Source organism: Miniopterus natalensis, chromosome 11 (assembly GCF_054644295.1).
Source record: "Miniopterus natalensis isolate mMinNat1 chromosome 11, mMinNat1.hap1, whole genome shotgun sequence".
Classification (NCBI taxonomy): domain Eukaryota; kingdom Metazoa; phylum Chordata; class Mammalia; order Chiroptera; family Miniopteridae; genus Miniopterus; species Miniopterus natalensis.
In genome coordinates, this window is record NC_142091.1 from 37,557,110 (window position 1) to 37,573,863 (window position 16,754).

At 33.4% G+C, this 16,754-nt stretch overlaps 1 protein-coding gene and 1 pseudogene across 1 annotated transcript in view; one reads left to right on the plus strand and one right to left on the minus strand.

Annotated features, from left to right (window-relative positions):
- Nucleotides 1-16,754, minus strand: part of UVRAG (UV radiation resistance associated) — a 242,541-nt gene that overhangs the window by 129,548 nt on the left and 96,239 nt on the right. The window contains exons 7-8 of the mRNA XM_087821652.1: nt 14,443-14,548; nt 2,052-2,178 (exon numbers count right to left, since the gene is read on the minus strand). Coding sequence (XP_087677778.1) covers nt 2,052-2,178; nt 14,443-14,548 — 233 coding nt within the window. The remainder of the gene's footprint in view (nt 1-2,051; nt 2,179-14,442; nt 14,549-16,754) is intronic.
- Nucleotides 2,476-3,906, plus strand: LOC148091971 (protein FAM204A pseudogene; annotated as a pseudogene).

The following is a 16,754-nucleotide window of genomic DNA, read 5'->3' on the forward strand; positions in this document are numbered from 1 at the left end:
CTCAAGTGCTTTTAAAATATTTTAACTTGGCTAAAGATTCATTAAATACTAGATTTAATTATAAATATAACTGACTTACAATGTAAATAAATAACCAGAGGAAGAGCTGCAGCTGCAGGACCATTACCCTAACATTAACAACTACTAGTTTGTCCCTAAAACTTTTGGGGAATTTTTCTTTGCACATATAATAAAATAAATACTACTGAAAAAAATCAATTGTATTTCTAAATATCAGTGAAGAGTAGAAAAATAAAATTTAAACATGTTTACAATAGTATCATAAAACATCAAAAAATAGAAATAAATTCAATAAAGCATGGGAAACACCCATGTACTAAAGTTAGTATGGTTTACAAAGAAGATCTAATAAAGGCATATACCACTCTCTGGTTTTAGAAGACTCGCTGTGAAGATATCTATATCCTCCGATTGTATTGATAAATATATTAAAGGTAGACCCACTGAAAAGCCTTCCAAGATTTTCTCTTCTGTGCAGAAATTCATAGGAAAGCAGAAAAGGACAATAATAACGAAAGTGACCTTGAAGGACGGCAAAGCGGGAGAACTTTGATGCCAAGATCAATTATAATGAGAGAAATTAAAACACTGAGGAAATGGCCAAAGAAAAGAAAAATGGGTCAAATGCACCAGGACAGAGGGTCCTGTAACAGACATGCAAGTGTATGGTCAGGTGACATTTATGACAAAAGTGAAACTGCTGTGCCACAGAGAAAGGAAGGTCTTCAATAAATGGTGCTGAGTAAACCAACTATATGAAAAAAATGAATCTTGACTCTTACCTTACATCATACACAAAATATCAATCCCTGATGAATTATAGATATAAATGTGAAAAGTACAATAGTGAAACATTTCAGAGAAAACACAGGGGAACAACTTTTTGTCATTAAAGTGGGCAAATATTTCCTAAACTGGTCACAAAAAGCCTTAAATATATAAAAAAATAGACTAATAAAATGGAACTTCAGTTTATATAAAGGTATCATTAAAGAATGAATTAGCAAGCCACAGAATGGGAGAATATACATTTACTGCATATTTCAAACAAAGAGCCCTTCTCCATTATATATGCAGAGCTCCTACCAAAGAAATTGTCAAGCCAATAAAAAAATGGGCAAAAGATTTCAACAGGTACTTCACAAAGGAGTGGATCCCAATCAGGAAGAAACATACGAAATAGTGTTCAACTTCATTAGTCTGCAGGGAAATTAAAATTAAAACTGCAAGGAGATACTACAGCATACCCACCAGACAGGCGAAAGTACGAAAGACTGACAAGGATATAGGACAAGAGACCTGATACATTGCTGGACTGAAAGGAGGTAAACGGTCACAACCACTTTGGAAAGCTTTTGGACACAATCTGCTAAAGCCGAAGATATGCATAGCCCATGACTACGTAATTCTTTCCCTAGGTTCATATATAATAGAAATGAGAAAAAAAAGAAAATTTCATTAAGAAACATGTACTATAACATTCATGGAAGCAGTATCTGTAATAGTCCTAAACTAGAAATTACTGAAATGCCAAAAGCAAGAGTAAATTCATATTCATATGATGCAATATTACTGGCAGTAAGAATAAACTAAAACTACATTACATGCAGGTAGGGATGAATTGTATAAACAAATGTTGAAGTAAAGCCAGCGCATAAAATGTATGTATTATATTTGTATAAAGTTCAAAATTAGGCAAAACCAATGTTTGGTATAGTAGCCAAGGCAGCAGTTAGTCTGGCTGAAGATGTACGGAATGGAAGGGAGAGTGTGGAAGCTTCTGAGATTCTGGGGTCCTCATATGCTGTTTCTTGATGAAGAGGCTGCTTTCGTAGGTGTGCTCACTTTGAAATTTGAAATGTAGTGTGTGTGTGTGTATATTTGTATATTTGTCTGTATGAATCAACTTCAAAATACTTCAAAAAAATTTTTAAGTTATATTAGCATATGTATAGAGATGACCGAGCATATGAGGAAGGGAGGAAGCCGTAATGCAGAGGCCAGCCAGTTGGCAAGGTGTTTTTACTTACCTTTGTCCTGCAGTGCAAACTGCTGCTTATGCAGTAACGCCACCTCCCGTCCCAGAGCTTTCTTTTGTCTTTCCAGTTCATTTCGAAGCACCAAAATTTTTAATTGCAGGCACTCACTTTCTTTTTTCTAAATGATTAAAAGCACAGGTAAATTTATTAATATGAAAGTCCTGGCTGTGAAAATTATACATTCATAATGTTTCCAAATGAATAATGGTTTAAATCACTTTAATACTCCTTGAACTTATCTGTCAAGTAACTTAATTATCAGCACCCGTAATTTTAACGGAAAGAGTACAGATGTAAGCAAAGAAAAAGAGAATAAATAAATCTAAAGTCTAGGGACAGTTCTGTCTAAGAACTCGAAAGACACTACAAAAGATCTCAAGCCTCTTTCCTAACATCACAATACAATACGACAAAAATGAGTAACAGAAAAGAAATGATCCATACGTTCATTGAAATCCCAACAAATTATTTTGTGGATATCAACAAGCTGATGCTAAATTTATACAGAAAGGCAAGAAACCCCAGAAGAGCCAACTCAATGCTGACAGAGAAGAGTAAGCTGGAGGACTAGCATTACCCAACACCAAGACTCACTATAAAGCTCCAGTAATCAAGACAGTGTGGTAAGGACAACATGAATCAGTGACACAGAACAGAGAGTCCAGAAATAGGCACCCACAAAATAGAGTCAACTCATCTTTGACAAAGCCACAAAAGCAATTCAATGGAGTAAAGATTGCCTTTTTACCAAATGGTGCTGGAACCACTGAACAGCCACATGTGAAACAAAACAAAACAAAAAATTTAGATACAGACCTTTCACAAAAATTAACTCAAAATGGATTACAGATCTAAATGTGAAATAAAAATTATTGTACAACTTCTAGAAGATAACACTGGAGGAAATCTAGGTGACCTTGGGGTTGGAGATGATTTTTTACATACACCACCAAATGTATGATCCATAAAGGAAGAAACTGATAAGTTGGATTTCATTAAAATTAAAACTTATGCTCTACACTTAAGATGGCTGCAGGGTGGCCGGGTCCTGATTGAAGAAAATATGTGGAGTGGGCTGCTACCTCCTGGCCTAAATGGAAGAGATATTGAGTGTAATTCTGAAGATTAAGACACATTAGAGAGCCCTGAACTTAATTTCCAGGAAGATAAAAAAGATGGGGCCGTTTTGAAAACAGATTTCCCTACAGATGGACCAAAAAAACTGAAGCAAAGGCAAAGTAAATGCATCTGAACTGCCTTCTGGAATTCCCTTACATATGTTGAATAAATGTCAAGAATTGCACACAAAAAACACTCTGAACAGAAAACCTCAACTTCAGGATTCAGAAGGAAAAAAAGAAAAAGCTCCAGGAAAGGTAAATTGAAGAATGAAGAAGAATCTCATAGCGAACAGTCCTGAAATGAAACCCAGTGGAAGGAACTTACTCTGTATTTTAGAGTCAATGACAGGTTGAACCCCTGTTTAAAAGCAAAAAACTAAGAAGTACAGACCAGGCTGTGGAATAGCGGACACTGAGGCTGAAGAACTCAGCAACCAGCTAACTACCTGAAAGCTTGGCATAAAAACTGCCAAAGCGATTGCCTGCCTTATCTTTGTAAAGTCAAAAAGGAAGGTGAAAATTCACAGGTTGCTTGAACAAAGAAGAAACTTGCATGGGGATTTGAAGCAAAGAAGAAATGGGAAACCAAAAGCAACATGGGATATATGCAATTTGCAAGGGTTCTTCAAGACATTGTATTTTTTCTTGAGTTTTTATTTGAGTCTTCAATTGCTCAATTGACTAAAAAGATATTCCTGCTTATGTTAAATATGTCAGGAAATTGATAGAAGTAGAAAAAATAAGCATAAAATTTGGGAGTTGACTATCAAATCTTTTCAGTCTTTTTCTAGAGTCCATCTTATTGAAGTGAATGGAATAGACCATTCTGTTACTTGTACAAGGAATCTATGCATACAGGCAGGAAAGAAGATAAGATTATATTTATTTGTTTATTTATAGAGGCCTACAGTACAAAATCAATTTTACTTTTCATCCATTTGATATAGCATAGGCAAAGAGTTCCCTGTACTTACTTTCTTGTCTGTACTCAGCGTAACTGCACTTATTCTGGAATTGTGTTTTTTTAAGACTGGCATTTGTATACAATGGATTAGTCATAAGTGTAAGAAGTCTCAATTGATACTGTCTTTACAAATGACTTTATCTTAATGTTATAAAAGTAATTATTGATTCGTTATTGGATGCAGTAGAGTTGATACTTCAAAGTCACATAATAAAAGCAATTGGTTCATTTCAGTGTACCTGCAGATAAAATATTGTAATTAAAAAAGGACAGAATTGAAAAAAAAACTGATGCTCTACAAAAATCACTATCAAGAGAATGCAAAGATAAGCTACAAGCTGGGAGAAAATATTTGAAAACCACTTATCTGATAAAGAAATGTTATCCAAAATACTCTAAAAACTCAACAATAAAACAACTCAATTTCAAAATGGGCAAAAGCTCTCAATTGTCACCTCACCAACAAATATATACAAATGGCAAGTGAGCATATTGAAAGATGTCCAACATAATGTCATCAGGGAATTACAAACTAAAACAGTAATTAAATACTACTGCATACCTATTAAAACAGTAAAAATCCAAACCACGGACAATACCAAATGCCGGCAAGGATGTGAAGCAACAGAAACTTTCATTCATCATTGGTGGCAATTCAAAATATGTACAGTCACTTTAGAAGGTGGTCTGGCAGTTTCTTATAAAACTAAGCATAGGCTTACTATATGATCCAACAATTGCCCTCCTAGATATTTACCCAGATGAATTGAAAACTTATGTCCAAACAAAAGAAACTGCACATGAATGTCTACAGCAGTTTTATTCATAATTACCAAAACTTAGAAGAAACCAAGATGTACTTCAATAGGTCAACAGATAAATAAACTGGTATATCCGAACAATGGAATATTATTCAGTGATAAAAAGAATGAGCTATGAAAAGACACGGAACCTTAAATGCACATTACTAAATAAAAGAAGCCAATATGAAAAAGCTACATACTGTATAATTCCAACAATATGACATTCTGGAAAAGGCAAAACTATGTTGACAGTATAAAGGTCAGCAGTTGTCAAGGGTTCTAAGAGAGGGGGGTGGGGAGATGAATAGGTGGAACACAGGATTTTTAGGCCAGGGAAAATATTTTGTATGATATTGTAAGGTGGATACATGACATTGTGCATTTGTCAAAACCCAGAGAATGTACAACTCAAAGAGTGAACCCTAGTGTGAACTATGGACTTTAATTAATAATATTTTATTAATACTGATTAAACTATTGTAACAAATGTACTACTCTAATGTAAGATGGTAACAAACAAATTGTGGGGGAGAAGAGGAGAAATGGAAAGTTTCTGTACTTTCTGCACAATTTTTCTGTAAACTTAAAACTACTCTAAATAATAAAGTTTATTTTTTAAAGTGATGGAACTATACTTCCAAAAAAGTCAACTTTACTGAATTTAATAAAGCAAATCTCAGACACATTCTACCAGAGACACAATCAATTTTACTAAATAAGTTTGTTAACTTATCTTTCCATAAAAATATTTTCCACTTAAACCTATAAAACCATGCTTTGAACTTTATTCAGACTCCCTTTTAATCCAAATACCTTGCCAGAACTTGCCTCCAGATAAAATCTAAAATCCTACCCCCACAATGAATATATATGTGCTTACATATGTTTGCATTCATACACAATTACTGCATTTTAAATGGACGTGCCCCTTTCTCCTGGTGTTTATCAACAGTGTCAATAATACACTTTCCTTGATTTTCCATGACATAAATCTTAACAGCAGTTTGGCTGTACCTAGTAAACTCTTGTCTCTGTTCTAAAATATATACTAATTAAAACTGTAATAGAAAAAAAATCCATTTATTAAATAAACTGAACAGGTTACTAAGCTATGGGATAAGCTGGTAGACAACATTAAAAGAGTCAGCATCTCCATTTGATTCACATACAATGAGGAATCATGGACATTCAGCGAGGTGAGTAATGGTATGGCCTTACTGAAGGAATGGGCAAGGAAAATGACTTTTGGCAGTTGTGTGTAAAGTACTTTATGGCTATCATTTCTCACCCAAATGCTTTCCTTCCTCGGCTCTGAAATACTGATTCTAAACAGATGACATGATCTGTTAAAGACATTCAAGCCAAGAAAACAAGCAGAGAAGCTTATTTCCAATCATCATTATTCTATTTTACAGAAAAACTCTATGAAATATGACACGTTCCTAATCAATTTCTCCTGAATAAAGCAAACTTTAATGAAGGGCCTACTATGTGCTTCCAGATGAATAAGAAATGGTTTCTGCTCTTTAAGAGCTTGGATCTCATGGAGACAAAGGCCATTTTACCCTGCCAATCCACTGTAAAAACAAAGACAAAAGTCAAATAGATTGCTTATCATTAAAGAAAAAAGAACCAAGGAGCAATTTGCATTTCTTGTCAATAATGTGATCAGGAAGCCCTAGGGTGTTTTTACATCACTGAGGAAAGAAATATGTAAATTCTTAGGAAGCAATCTCTTTTCCATAAAGAGATAAGTGTTCAATTTCCTTAACTTGAATTTTTCTACAAAATATATAAACTGAATTCTACCAGGGTAGGGGGGGGGGAATAGAAAGGAAATAAAAGAACCTCTTCAGAGAACACAGGGATATGCCAATCTGCTCTATTCCAAGGTACACACACAAATTAGGAAATGTTTTCTAAATCAAAGAACTAAGGGTACAAGTTAATCTAAATACTATACTAATACAGGAAGGCGTGTGTATAGTGTGTTTGTGTTATGGTCCATGTGCAGAAACTGGACCATTTACAGAAATATATCAAGTCATTCAAAGCCAGGATTGTTGGCTTTAATTTCTGATGAGTAAACAAACCCTGCCCAAGTGGGATCTGGTTCTGATCCTTTCTAATGCCTCTAAGGCAACTGCTCAAATATCTTAATGTTCCATAAGTATCTTCTAATGGGTTTCTGTGTTCTATTTATCTGTTTACTCTAAGTATAGTTTATGTCACACGTGTATCTCCAATGAATCATTTTTAATTGGATTTTAGTGTTTTTATACAACACTCTCTGATCTGAAAATCACTGATACATTCACCTATTTGCAAGCACACACATTCCTAATATGGGTCTTTACAAAGACAATGATGGGCAATGTTAAAGATTCGTTTCAGAATGACAGATTATTAAAGGAAACAATTTTGTTCTCATAGATCACATTGGAACTGAAAAGCCTTAGGCAAAAGTTCTCAAAGCGTGGTCCAGAAAACAATAAGGGTTTCTGAGACTGTTTTATAGTCTGTGACATCAAAAATATTTTCATAATAATACTAAGCCATTATCTCCCTTTTTTCACTCTCATTTTTCTCTTGACTGTATAGTGGAGTTTTCCAGAATCTGTAAGGTTTGTGATATCACAATAGATTGACTGCAGAAGTAAATGTGAAATTTTATTAGCTTTTATTAACCTAGACATTATCAATAGATATATCCTAAGTTCGAGTCTTCACACATTTTAAGAGTGTAAAGAGGTCCTGAAAACGAAAGGTTTGAGAATTGGGACATACTGATCTATATTAGTTTTCCCACCAAAAGTGAAAATAATTAATCTGAAAAAAAGTTGGCAGTTGTCCCATAAGTCAACAAATTTGCTTTTAAATATCATTTATAAGTTGTTTCTATTTCACCTATACCTACTCAATCACTAAGAAAGGGGAAAATTTCCTTAGAAGATATTTAATCCAATCCATTAATTTCATAGATTCAGGCCTAGAACTCAGGTCCAGCTAGGGAGATAAAGCAAAAAATATATCATAATAAAATGTATAGAAGTTCTGCTTCTGATATAAGAAAATGAGTACAAACTGGTCTTCCCATAAATAATAGCTATAAACTCTAGTTAAAATACAAAAAGATACTACTTGAGAATTCTGGAGACTGATCAATGGCTGGCAGATTTTGGAGGAGACTCAGAACCTGGTGTAGTCAATCAACACAGAGAGTGAATTCCCCCTCTTCTGTGGCTTTGCCCTGAAGGTGTCTGCGGTCAAACTCCCAACAGAAAGACAACTATCTTTCTGGCCAGAGGAACCAGGGGGAAAAAATAAGGCAATCAAGACAACCAGAATGGAGGAAGCCAAGAATAAGCACCCCAAATTCGGTTTAAATTCAATCTGAGTCTCTGACTGAATGCTATACCGCACATGCATGAGGCAAACATGCATGTTTGCTGTGCGTACGGGTAAAAGTACTAAACTAAAATCTGAGCCAATGTTTATTGCAGTTTGAACCTAACCAAGTTAACTACCTGCTAAAATAAAAACATCGATATTCTTCAGAGCAAAGTAACAAAATCCAGAGATTCCACAAGATTATATACACACTGTCCGAGATACTACGTGATATTAACCAATATATGAATGGCCAGGAAAATGTGGCTTACTCTCTAGGGAAAAGACAACCAATATATATCAACCTTGAGATGATCCAGATGTTTGAAATATCTGACAAAAACTTTAAAGCTACCATTTAAAGATGCTGAGTAAGAATAACTAAAATATTCTCATAATGCATAAAAAGTTAGGAAATCTCAGCAGGGTACTAGGAAATATTAAAAATCCAGGAGACTTGTGCTTCTGGTCAAGATGGACTAGGAAAAAGGAACACCACCCAAATAATTTACCAGGCTACTACAATCCTAATACCAATCTGATAAAGTAATTTAAAACACTGCATTCCAATATCCTTAATAAAAACTCTAATAAATATAGACACAAAAACCCTTAAATTATTACTAAATTAAATCCAGCAAGATACAAAAAAGATTATATATCATAATCAATTCAGCTTTATTCCAGAAATGCAATGTTAGTGAAACATTTCAAATTAAATCAATGTATTTCAGTGTGATAACAGAATCATGGAGAAAATCACATGATCATGTCAATAAATGTAGAAAAAGCACTTGACAAAATTCAACATCCATTCATGGCAAAAACTCTCAGAAACTAGGAATAAGAGGGAACTTCCTAAAACCAATAAAGGGCATTACTAATATTATAGGTATTTAATGGAGAAAGAATGAAATGTTTTCCCATATAATCAGGAACAAGGAAAAGGATTTCCACTTATCACTTTTATTCGACATTGTAAATGTATGTCTTAGCTACTGAAATAAGGCAGAAAAATTAAATAAAGCACATAAAGCAGTCCAAGTTTGCAGGTACAATGGTTTACATAGAAAATCCCCCAAAATCTACAAAATAACTATCAGAATTAAAAAGTTAATATAACAAGATTGCAAGATGAGTTTAATAAATTGTATTCTTATATAGTAGCAGCAAACAAATGAGAAACAAAAATTTAAAAACAATCCCATTCGCAATCATGTCCCAAAAAACCCTCCCATAAAATACTTAGAAATAACTCTAACAAAAAATGTCCAAAATCTCTACAGTGAAAGATACAAGATATTATTGAGAGAATTAAAGAAAAATCTAAATAAAAGAAAAATCTAAATAAAAGGATTGCAGAATTGGATAGTTAAGATATCATTCTCTACAAATTGATCTACAAATCCTTATCAAAATTCCAGCAGGCTTTTTTTTTTTTTTTTTAAGAAACTGAGAAGTTGATTCTCAAATTCACTTTGAAATAAAAGAACCTAGAAAACCAACAGGAATTTTTTAAACAGAAATACAAAGTTAAAGAACTTACCCTCTCTCATTTTAAGACAATGAATCTATAATAAGAGAGTACACAGTATTTGCGAAAGATAGACATACCGATCAATGGAACAAAACAGACACCCCAGAAATAGACACACACATATATGATCAGTTGATTTTAGATAAACATTACAAAACAGTTAAATGGGGAAAGACTGTTCAACAAATGATGCTAAATCAACTGTATATTCATACAGAAAAAAATTACCATACTTTACTCATACAAAAGACTAATGTGACATGGGTCAGAGATCTAAATGGAAAGCCCTGAACTATAAAACTTCTAGAATAAAACACAGGAGGAAATTTATGTAACTTTGGGTTAGGCAAAGATCTCTTATAAAAAACACAAAGAGCCCGGCCGGGTGTGGCTCAGCGGTTGAGCGTCGACCTAGGATCCAGGCGATCGGGGTTCGATTCCCGGTCAGGGCACATGCCCAGGTTGTGGGCTCGATCAATGACTCATCATTGATGTTTCTGCCTCTCTCTCTCCCTCTCCTGTCCTCTCTCTGAAATCAATAAAGATATATTTTTAAAAAAACAAACAAACAAAAAAACACAAAGAGCCCTAACCATAAAATAATTCTTTTATCCTCCCCTGAGGATATGTTAGCTGATTTGAGAGAGGAAGGAGAGAAAGAAGCGTCCATCGGCTGCCTCCCATTCACACCCCAACCGGGGATCGAACCCACAGCCTTTTTGTGAAGGGAACTTTATAGTAGATAAACCTGAAAGACACTACATTAACATAGTGACCACGTTAATATAAGTGGTGATTTGGCATGGTGATTTCATAATAGGAAAGAATGAGAAACTGTCACAGATCCGAGAAGCCTAGGACGACATGATGACCAAATGCAATGTGGTATCCTGGACTGGATGGTGGAACAAAACAAGGACATTAAACTTAAAGCTTTGTCTAATCAGGAAACAACATCAGGTAAGTCCCAATCACGGGATATTCTACAAAATGCCTGACTAGTAATCCTCAAAACTGTCAAAGTCATCAAAAACAATGAAAAGCCTGAGAAAATTTTTACTACCATGAAGAGTCTAAGGAAGGGTGACTACTAAATGTAGTGTGGTTTCCTGAATGGGGTCCTGGAGAGAAAAGGGATATTAGGTAAAAATTAAGAAAGTCTGAATAAAGGATGAACTTAGTTAATAACAATTTCTCAATACAGCTTCATTAACTATGAAAACTGCTCCACGGAAGATGTTAATAACAGAGAAACTGGGTGGGTGTGAGGTACACGGGCTAATTCTCTGTACTATCTTTGTAATAATTCTATAAATCTAAAACCATTGCAAAATAAAAAATTATTTATATTTTTAAAAAGACATTAGTGTAAACACTGGGAAAACCTGAAAAAAGTCCACAGTTAAGCAATGTATCGATGTTAGTTTCTTGGTATGATAATGTACCACGTCAAATATACCGTATCAAATGTAACGTGGTTATATGAGGTTAACATCAGGGGAAACCGAATGAAAGGTATATGGAAACTAAACTTTCTTGGCAAGTTTTCTGTAAATCTAAATAAAGAGGTGTTTTTTTTAATGGGCAAAAGTATTTTTTAATATTAAATAAAAATATTGAGACATGAATGACCAAAAAAGATATGAAAAATGTTCATCATAGCAATGTAATTATAAACAAAACTGAGAAAACACTACACACCCATTTAAAATTAAAATGACTGACCTTGTAAATGAAATGCACAGATCCTTGAAAGACATAAACTACCAAAGATCATTTAAAGTAGTAGACAACTTCAATAACCCTACAAGTATTAAAGAAATGAATTCCTAGTTCAAAACCCATAAAGTAAATTCCAGACCCACATGGCTTCACTGGAAAATTTTATACCAAACATTTAATAATAACTCCAATTCTACACATATTCTTTCAGAAAACAGAGGAGGGAATCCTTCCCAACTACTAGATATGGCCAACATTATCCTGAAAACAAAAGCAAACTAAGAGATTACAAGAAAACAAAACTATAGACCAATATTCCTCATGAATATACTAGATGCAAAAGTCCTTTTGAATTTTTTAGCAAATTAAATCTAGTAATAGCCATAAAAAGAATAATTCATCATTAACAAGAGGGGTCTTCCCCAGGAATGTGAACTTGGATTAACATTCAAAGATCAAAGATTTTTTTAAAAAACATATATCTCAACAGATACAGGAAAGGCATATGACAAAATCCAAAACATATAAGCAAAAATTCAAGATGACAACAGCAGAAATTTCATAAGAAACATAATTAAATGCAAAAAAAATTATGTTGGATATTGATGTAATGTGAGAAGATGTCAAATCTTTGAAAGTCATCAAGTATGAACCCAATTTCTTATAATAGAGTTAATTACATTTGATCTTGTAAATAATCTGCTTTCTTTCAGCATCATATAAGCCAACTGACTGTATTTTTAATTATGCTAAAATTAAAATTAATTCTTAAACACTGAAAATGTTTGGAGTGAAGTATGATTACACAGGGCCAATTTGGAAAGGGAATGAAAAAAAAAAAAGATAATACTAAAGGTTTCTAATTTGCTACAGGTAAATCTTAAAAGCAGATCATCAACAACTACATGAAATGATTCCCTGAAAGGAGGAGACAAGTACACCAAAATTTCTGTCATCACTTGTCAAATGATATGGGAAAGTTGCTTCCTTTCTTCGGGACTCATTTTTCCTGTCCTTTTATAAGAGGAGGTTACACTAGTTCATTCTTAAAGTTGACAAATATTTATTGAGCACCTACTATGTATCAAACACCTTTCTAGACACTGGAGAATACAGCAGTGGGGGAGGGAACAGAAAAACTCCTTCCCCGACAGTTTACAGACAAACAAAATACACATGTAAGATATATAGCATGTTTAAGGATAATATATGCAGACAAAGCAGGGAAGGGGGCAGAAAGTACTGAGAGAGGTGTGGTTTAAGTGGGGTTATAAGGGGACTAGATGGTTTCTAGGTTCAACTTCAGTTCAAAAATCCAATGGCTTCCTTCTAGGTTGATTAGGCCGTGTAAAAACACACAGTGAACCTCTGAACCTGACCTCTTTACACTCATATATTCTATCACCGTGCTCTGTATGTCACCACTTATATTTAGAGAAATAGGATTAAACATACATTTCTCCTTACTGAGACAAAGCATATGCGGTTATTTAATGAAATAAGTAAGTTCCCAGTCTTGCCTTGGGAGAGGAAAATAAGAAAAATAAAACCTAGCAATTTCTCCCCAGACAAAGGTTCTAAAAATGTAGCATTTCTGCACAGTATGGGCAGGATTAAAAGTGGTTGCTTCTCCTCCTCCAATATATTTGTGGTCTGGAAGCTGGTCCTTTATTGGGCCTAAGTTACAACATAAGTTATAACAAGAGGTGATTTAACAGCCTCTCTAAAATAAAAGATTTTCCATAGGCAAGAAAAGTCATATAAATAATAAGTATTACTACTATAGTTACTGCAACTACCATATTTTGTATGTCTGCTATGTGCCAGGTACAGCCCTAGACATTTTCTATATTAGGCTGAACTATATGAAACTGTCATTTATAGATCAAAATCAGCAAATTTATATAGTTTAAAGAAGTTTTCATCCATTAATTTCAAATTCCATGAGAGAGAAGTCTGTGCAGGTTAATTGTGTTGCTGCATTTCTATAGCTCATCTATTATATTATTATCTTAGGCAAAACTTCAAGGTAACATGAAATTTCTGTTTGGGTGATATAAGGCCTTCTGCCAAGTGTGATAGTGTGCAAACAAATAACTTAAAAATTTTAATTAGGACTTCATTTAGGATTTAAATGTTATTTTAAGTATCATAATTCAGAGCACTAATTTCATCAAAAGCTACCCATAGCCATGTGGCTTCATTTTGAGAAAAGCTCAATTTATTAGTTATAACCACTATTCCACTTACAAAGACAGAATCTTCATTCCAAAAGTATTTTTTTTTCCACTACAAAGAACAACCAAAAATTATACTAATATCTTAAATCTGTCTATTTGGAATGGAATTTCTATTTCTTTGGAAATGCCTCATTAAAAGGATCTTTCGCAAAAGAGAGCACTGTCTATAAACCAGCTTATTAAATTCAATCCAAATAATTTTAAATTCATCTTTTAATAGTAGGTAAGTCCCTAAAGTTTTTTGGTTTTCTTCTGGCAGCTATTTTTCATTCACTATACAGTTCATGTCTAGAGTTCACATTTATAAGACATTAATAAAATAGCTTTTAATTATCTTCTAAGTAATTCTATGTAATCTAAAGTTTCATCTAGCAAAAAAAAAAAGGCAGGCACTTTGTATGTTACATTATTAGCAGATGTGGAAGTTTATTTCCAACATTTAAATGCCAATAGAAGTCTCAGTGAAACATTAAGACAAAAAAGAAAGAAACAAAAACTACATGAAGTTTTTTGGGGAGGGAGGGGGAAGAAATTAATATAAGAAGAATATGATGATTATATGTAGAAATCAAGGAGTTTAAACAGATAAATATATAAAAACCTACCAGCTCATTGCTTGTAGATGTGAGTCTTAGTTTTTCTTCAATTTCTTTTCCAATTTTCTGAACAGTTACCTGAGTCTGTTTAATTGCACACTGGGCTCTATGAAGCCTAGAAATAAAAGTTGTAGAAAAATTTAAGTGAGTTAACTATAAACTCTCAATACTGAGCCACAGATATAAGTGGAACCAAATGAGGACAAATCTTCCAGGATAAACAGAATTAATAATGAGCCCAAACTGATTGTTTCACAATTTTCTAGTGTATTTACAATGAAACACAATATGCTCTAAAAGCACCCTTTCTATACCCACCTGACTGCCTCTGACACACTGAAAGCTAAAATGAAGAAGTCACAGGAATCTGGAAGACATTGGAAAATTATCTGGTTGAATCCTATCATTTTACAGATGTAGAAACCGAGGCCCAAGAGAAATTAAGTGGATTGCTCAAGGAGAATATCACTGCTATCAAGGGCGAATATTACTTATGGGTATCCAAAATAAATTAATAATCTCAGTTAAGAAGACAGATTTAAAGTACAGCCACATTGAAACAAGCAACATTAAAAAATACTGAGCTATTTTCTTTTTTGGTTTAATTATAGGTTTGGGTTTTTCTTGGTCTCTCTATCTTCCAATAGTCTGTGTGTGTATGTATTTCCTATACTTTTACATATTAAAAATGGTCAAACTGTTTTCAATTGTAGATGACATGATTTTTATGTAGAAAATAATTAGAAATCTATAAAACAATTACTAAAACTAAAAGTCAGTGGATAAAGGGTTAATATACAAAACTTCAGTTATATTTCTATGTATGGGTCAGTAGTTTTGCAATCACAACTACAATCCCAAAAGGCTCTGAGTTTTTTTAGATGGAAATAAAGAAATTGATACAATAATTTATACAGAAAAACAAAGAATCTAGAAGAGATAAGCCAATCTTGAAATCTGCCAGACTTCAAGGCTTTCTTTTTAATAAAGCTCCATAGTCAAAACAATATACTGGCATAAAGATTTTAAAAATACATCAATGGAACAGAATAAAGAATATACAAATAGACCTACACAAATATGGTCAATAGATTTTGGGCAAAGGAACCCAGACAAATTAATGAAGAAAGTATTTAAAATAAATGGTGCTGGAACATTGGATAAACATAGGAAAAAATTAACTTCACTCCCTACCTCACGGCACACACAAATAATTAATTCAAGAGGATCACAGTATACATAAAAGCTAAAAATCATAAAACTTCTAGAAGAATACATAGGAAAATCTCTTACAACCTTAGGATAGACAGAGATTTCTTAGAGAAGACATGAAACGCACTAACCATAAACTTTTAAATGGATAAACTGGACTTTACCAAAATAAAATAAAAAAATATCTGTTCATCTAAAGATGCCATTAAGAAAATGTAAAAGCAGTCCACAGAGTGGGGAAAAATATTTGCAAAACATCAATCTGACAAAGAGCTGTGTCTGGAGTATTTAAAGAACTCTTATAAACCAGTAACAAAAAAACAACCCAATAAAAAATGGGCAAAAGAATGAAATACTTTACAAAAGAAAATATAAGAATGGCCAATAAGCATAGGAAAAGGTGCTCCACATCTCAGTCATCATAGAAATGCAAATTAAAATCATAATGAAATACCATTTCACACCTGTTAGAATAGCTAAAATTAAAATGACAACATCTAATGGGAGGAAGGATATGGAGCAACTGGAACTTGTATGCTGTACTATCATTTTGGAAAACTGTTCCTTATAAAATTAAACATACCTCTAACCTATGACCCAGCATTTCTACTCTTAAGTATTTACTCAAGAAATATAAAAACATATGTCCACAAGAAGGATCGTAAAAGAATGTTCATAGGAAACAACCCAAATGTCTATGAAACAGGAAAATTAATAAACAAATTATGATATACAATGAAATTCTACTCAGCAATAAAAGAACACACCACTGATATAACAATATAAATGAATCTCAGAAACATTATGTTGAGTGAAAAGAACCAGAAACAAAAAAGTACATACTGCATGATTCCATTTATACACAGTTCAAGAACAGGTAAAAGCAATCTATGGTGACAGAAATCAAGAGTCTCTAGTTGCCCGTGTGGGGTGGGACTGACTGGTAGAGAGCAGGGAGAGCAAAGGAACCATCTGAGGTGAGGGGAACGTTCTGTATCTTGATTGAGGCAAGGGGTATATGGCTATACATGGAATCGAAACTTAAGATCTACTCATTTCACTGTATGTAAATTTTACTTCAGTTTTTAAAAATTGGTCAACAATCCTAA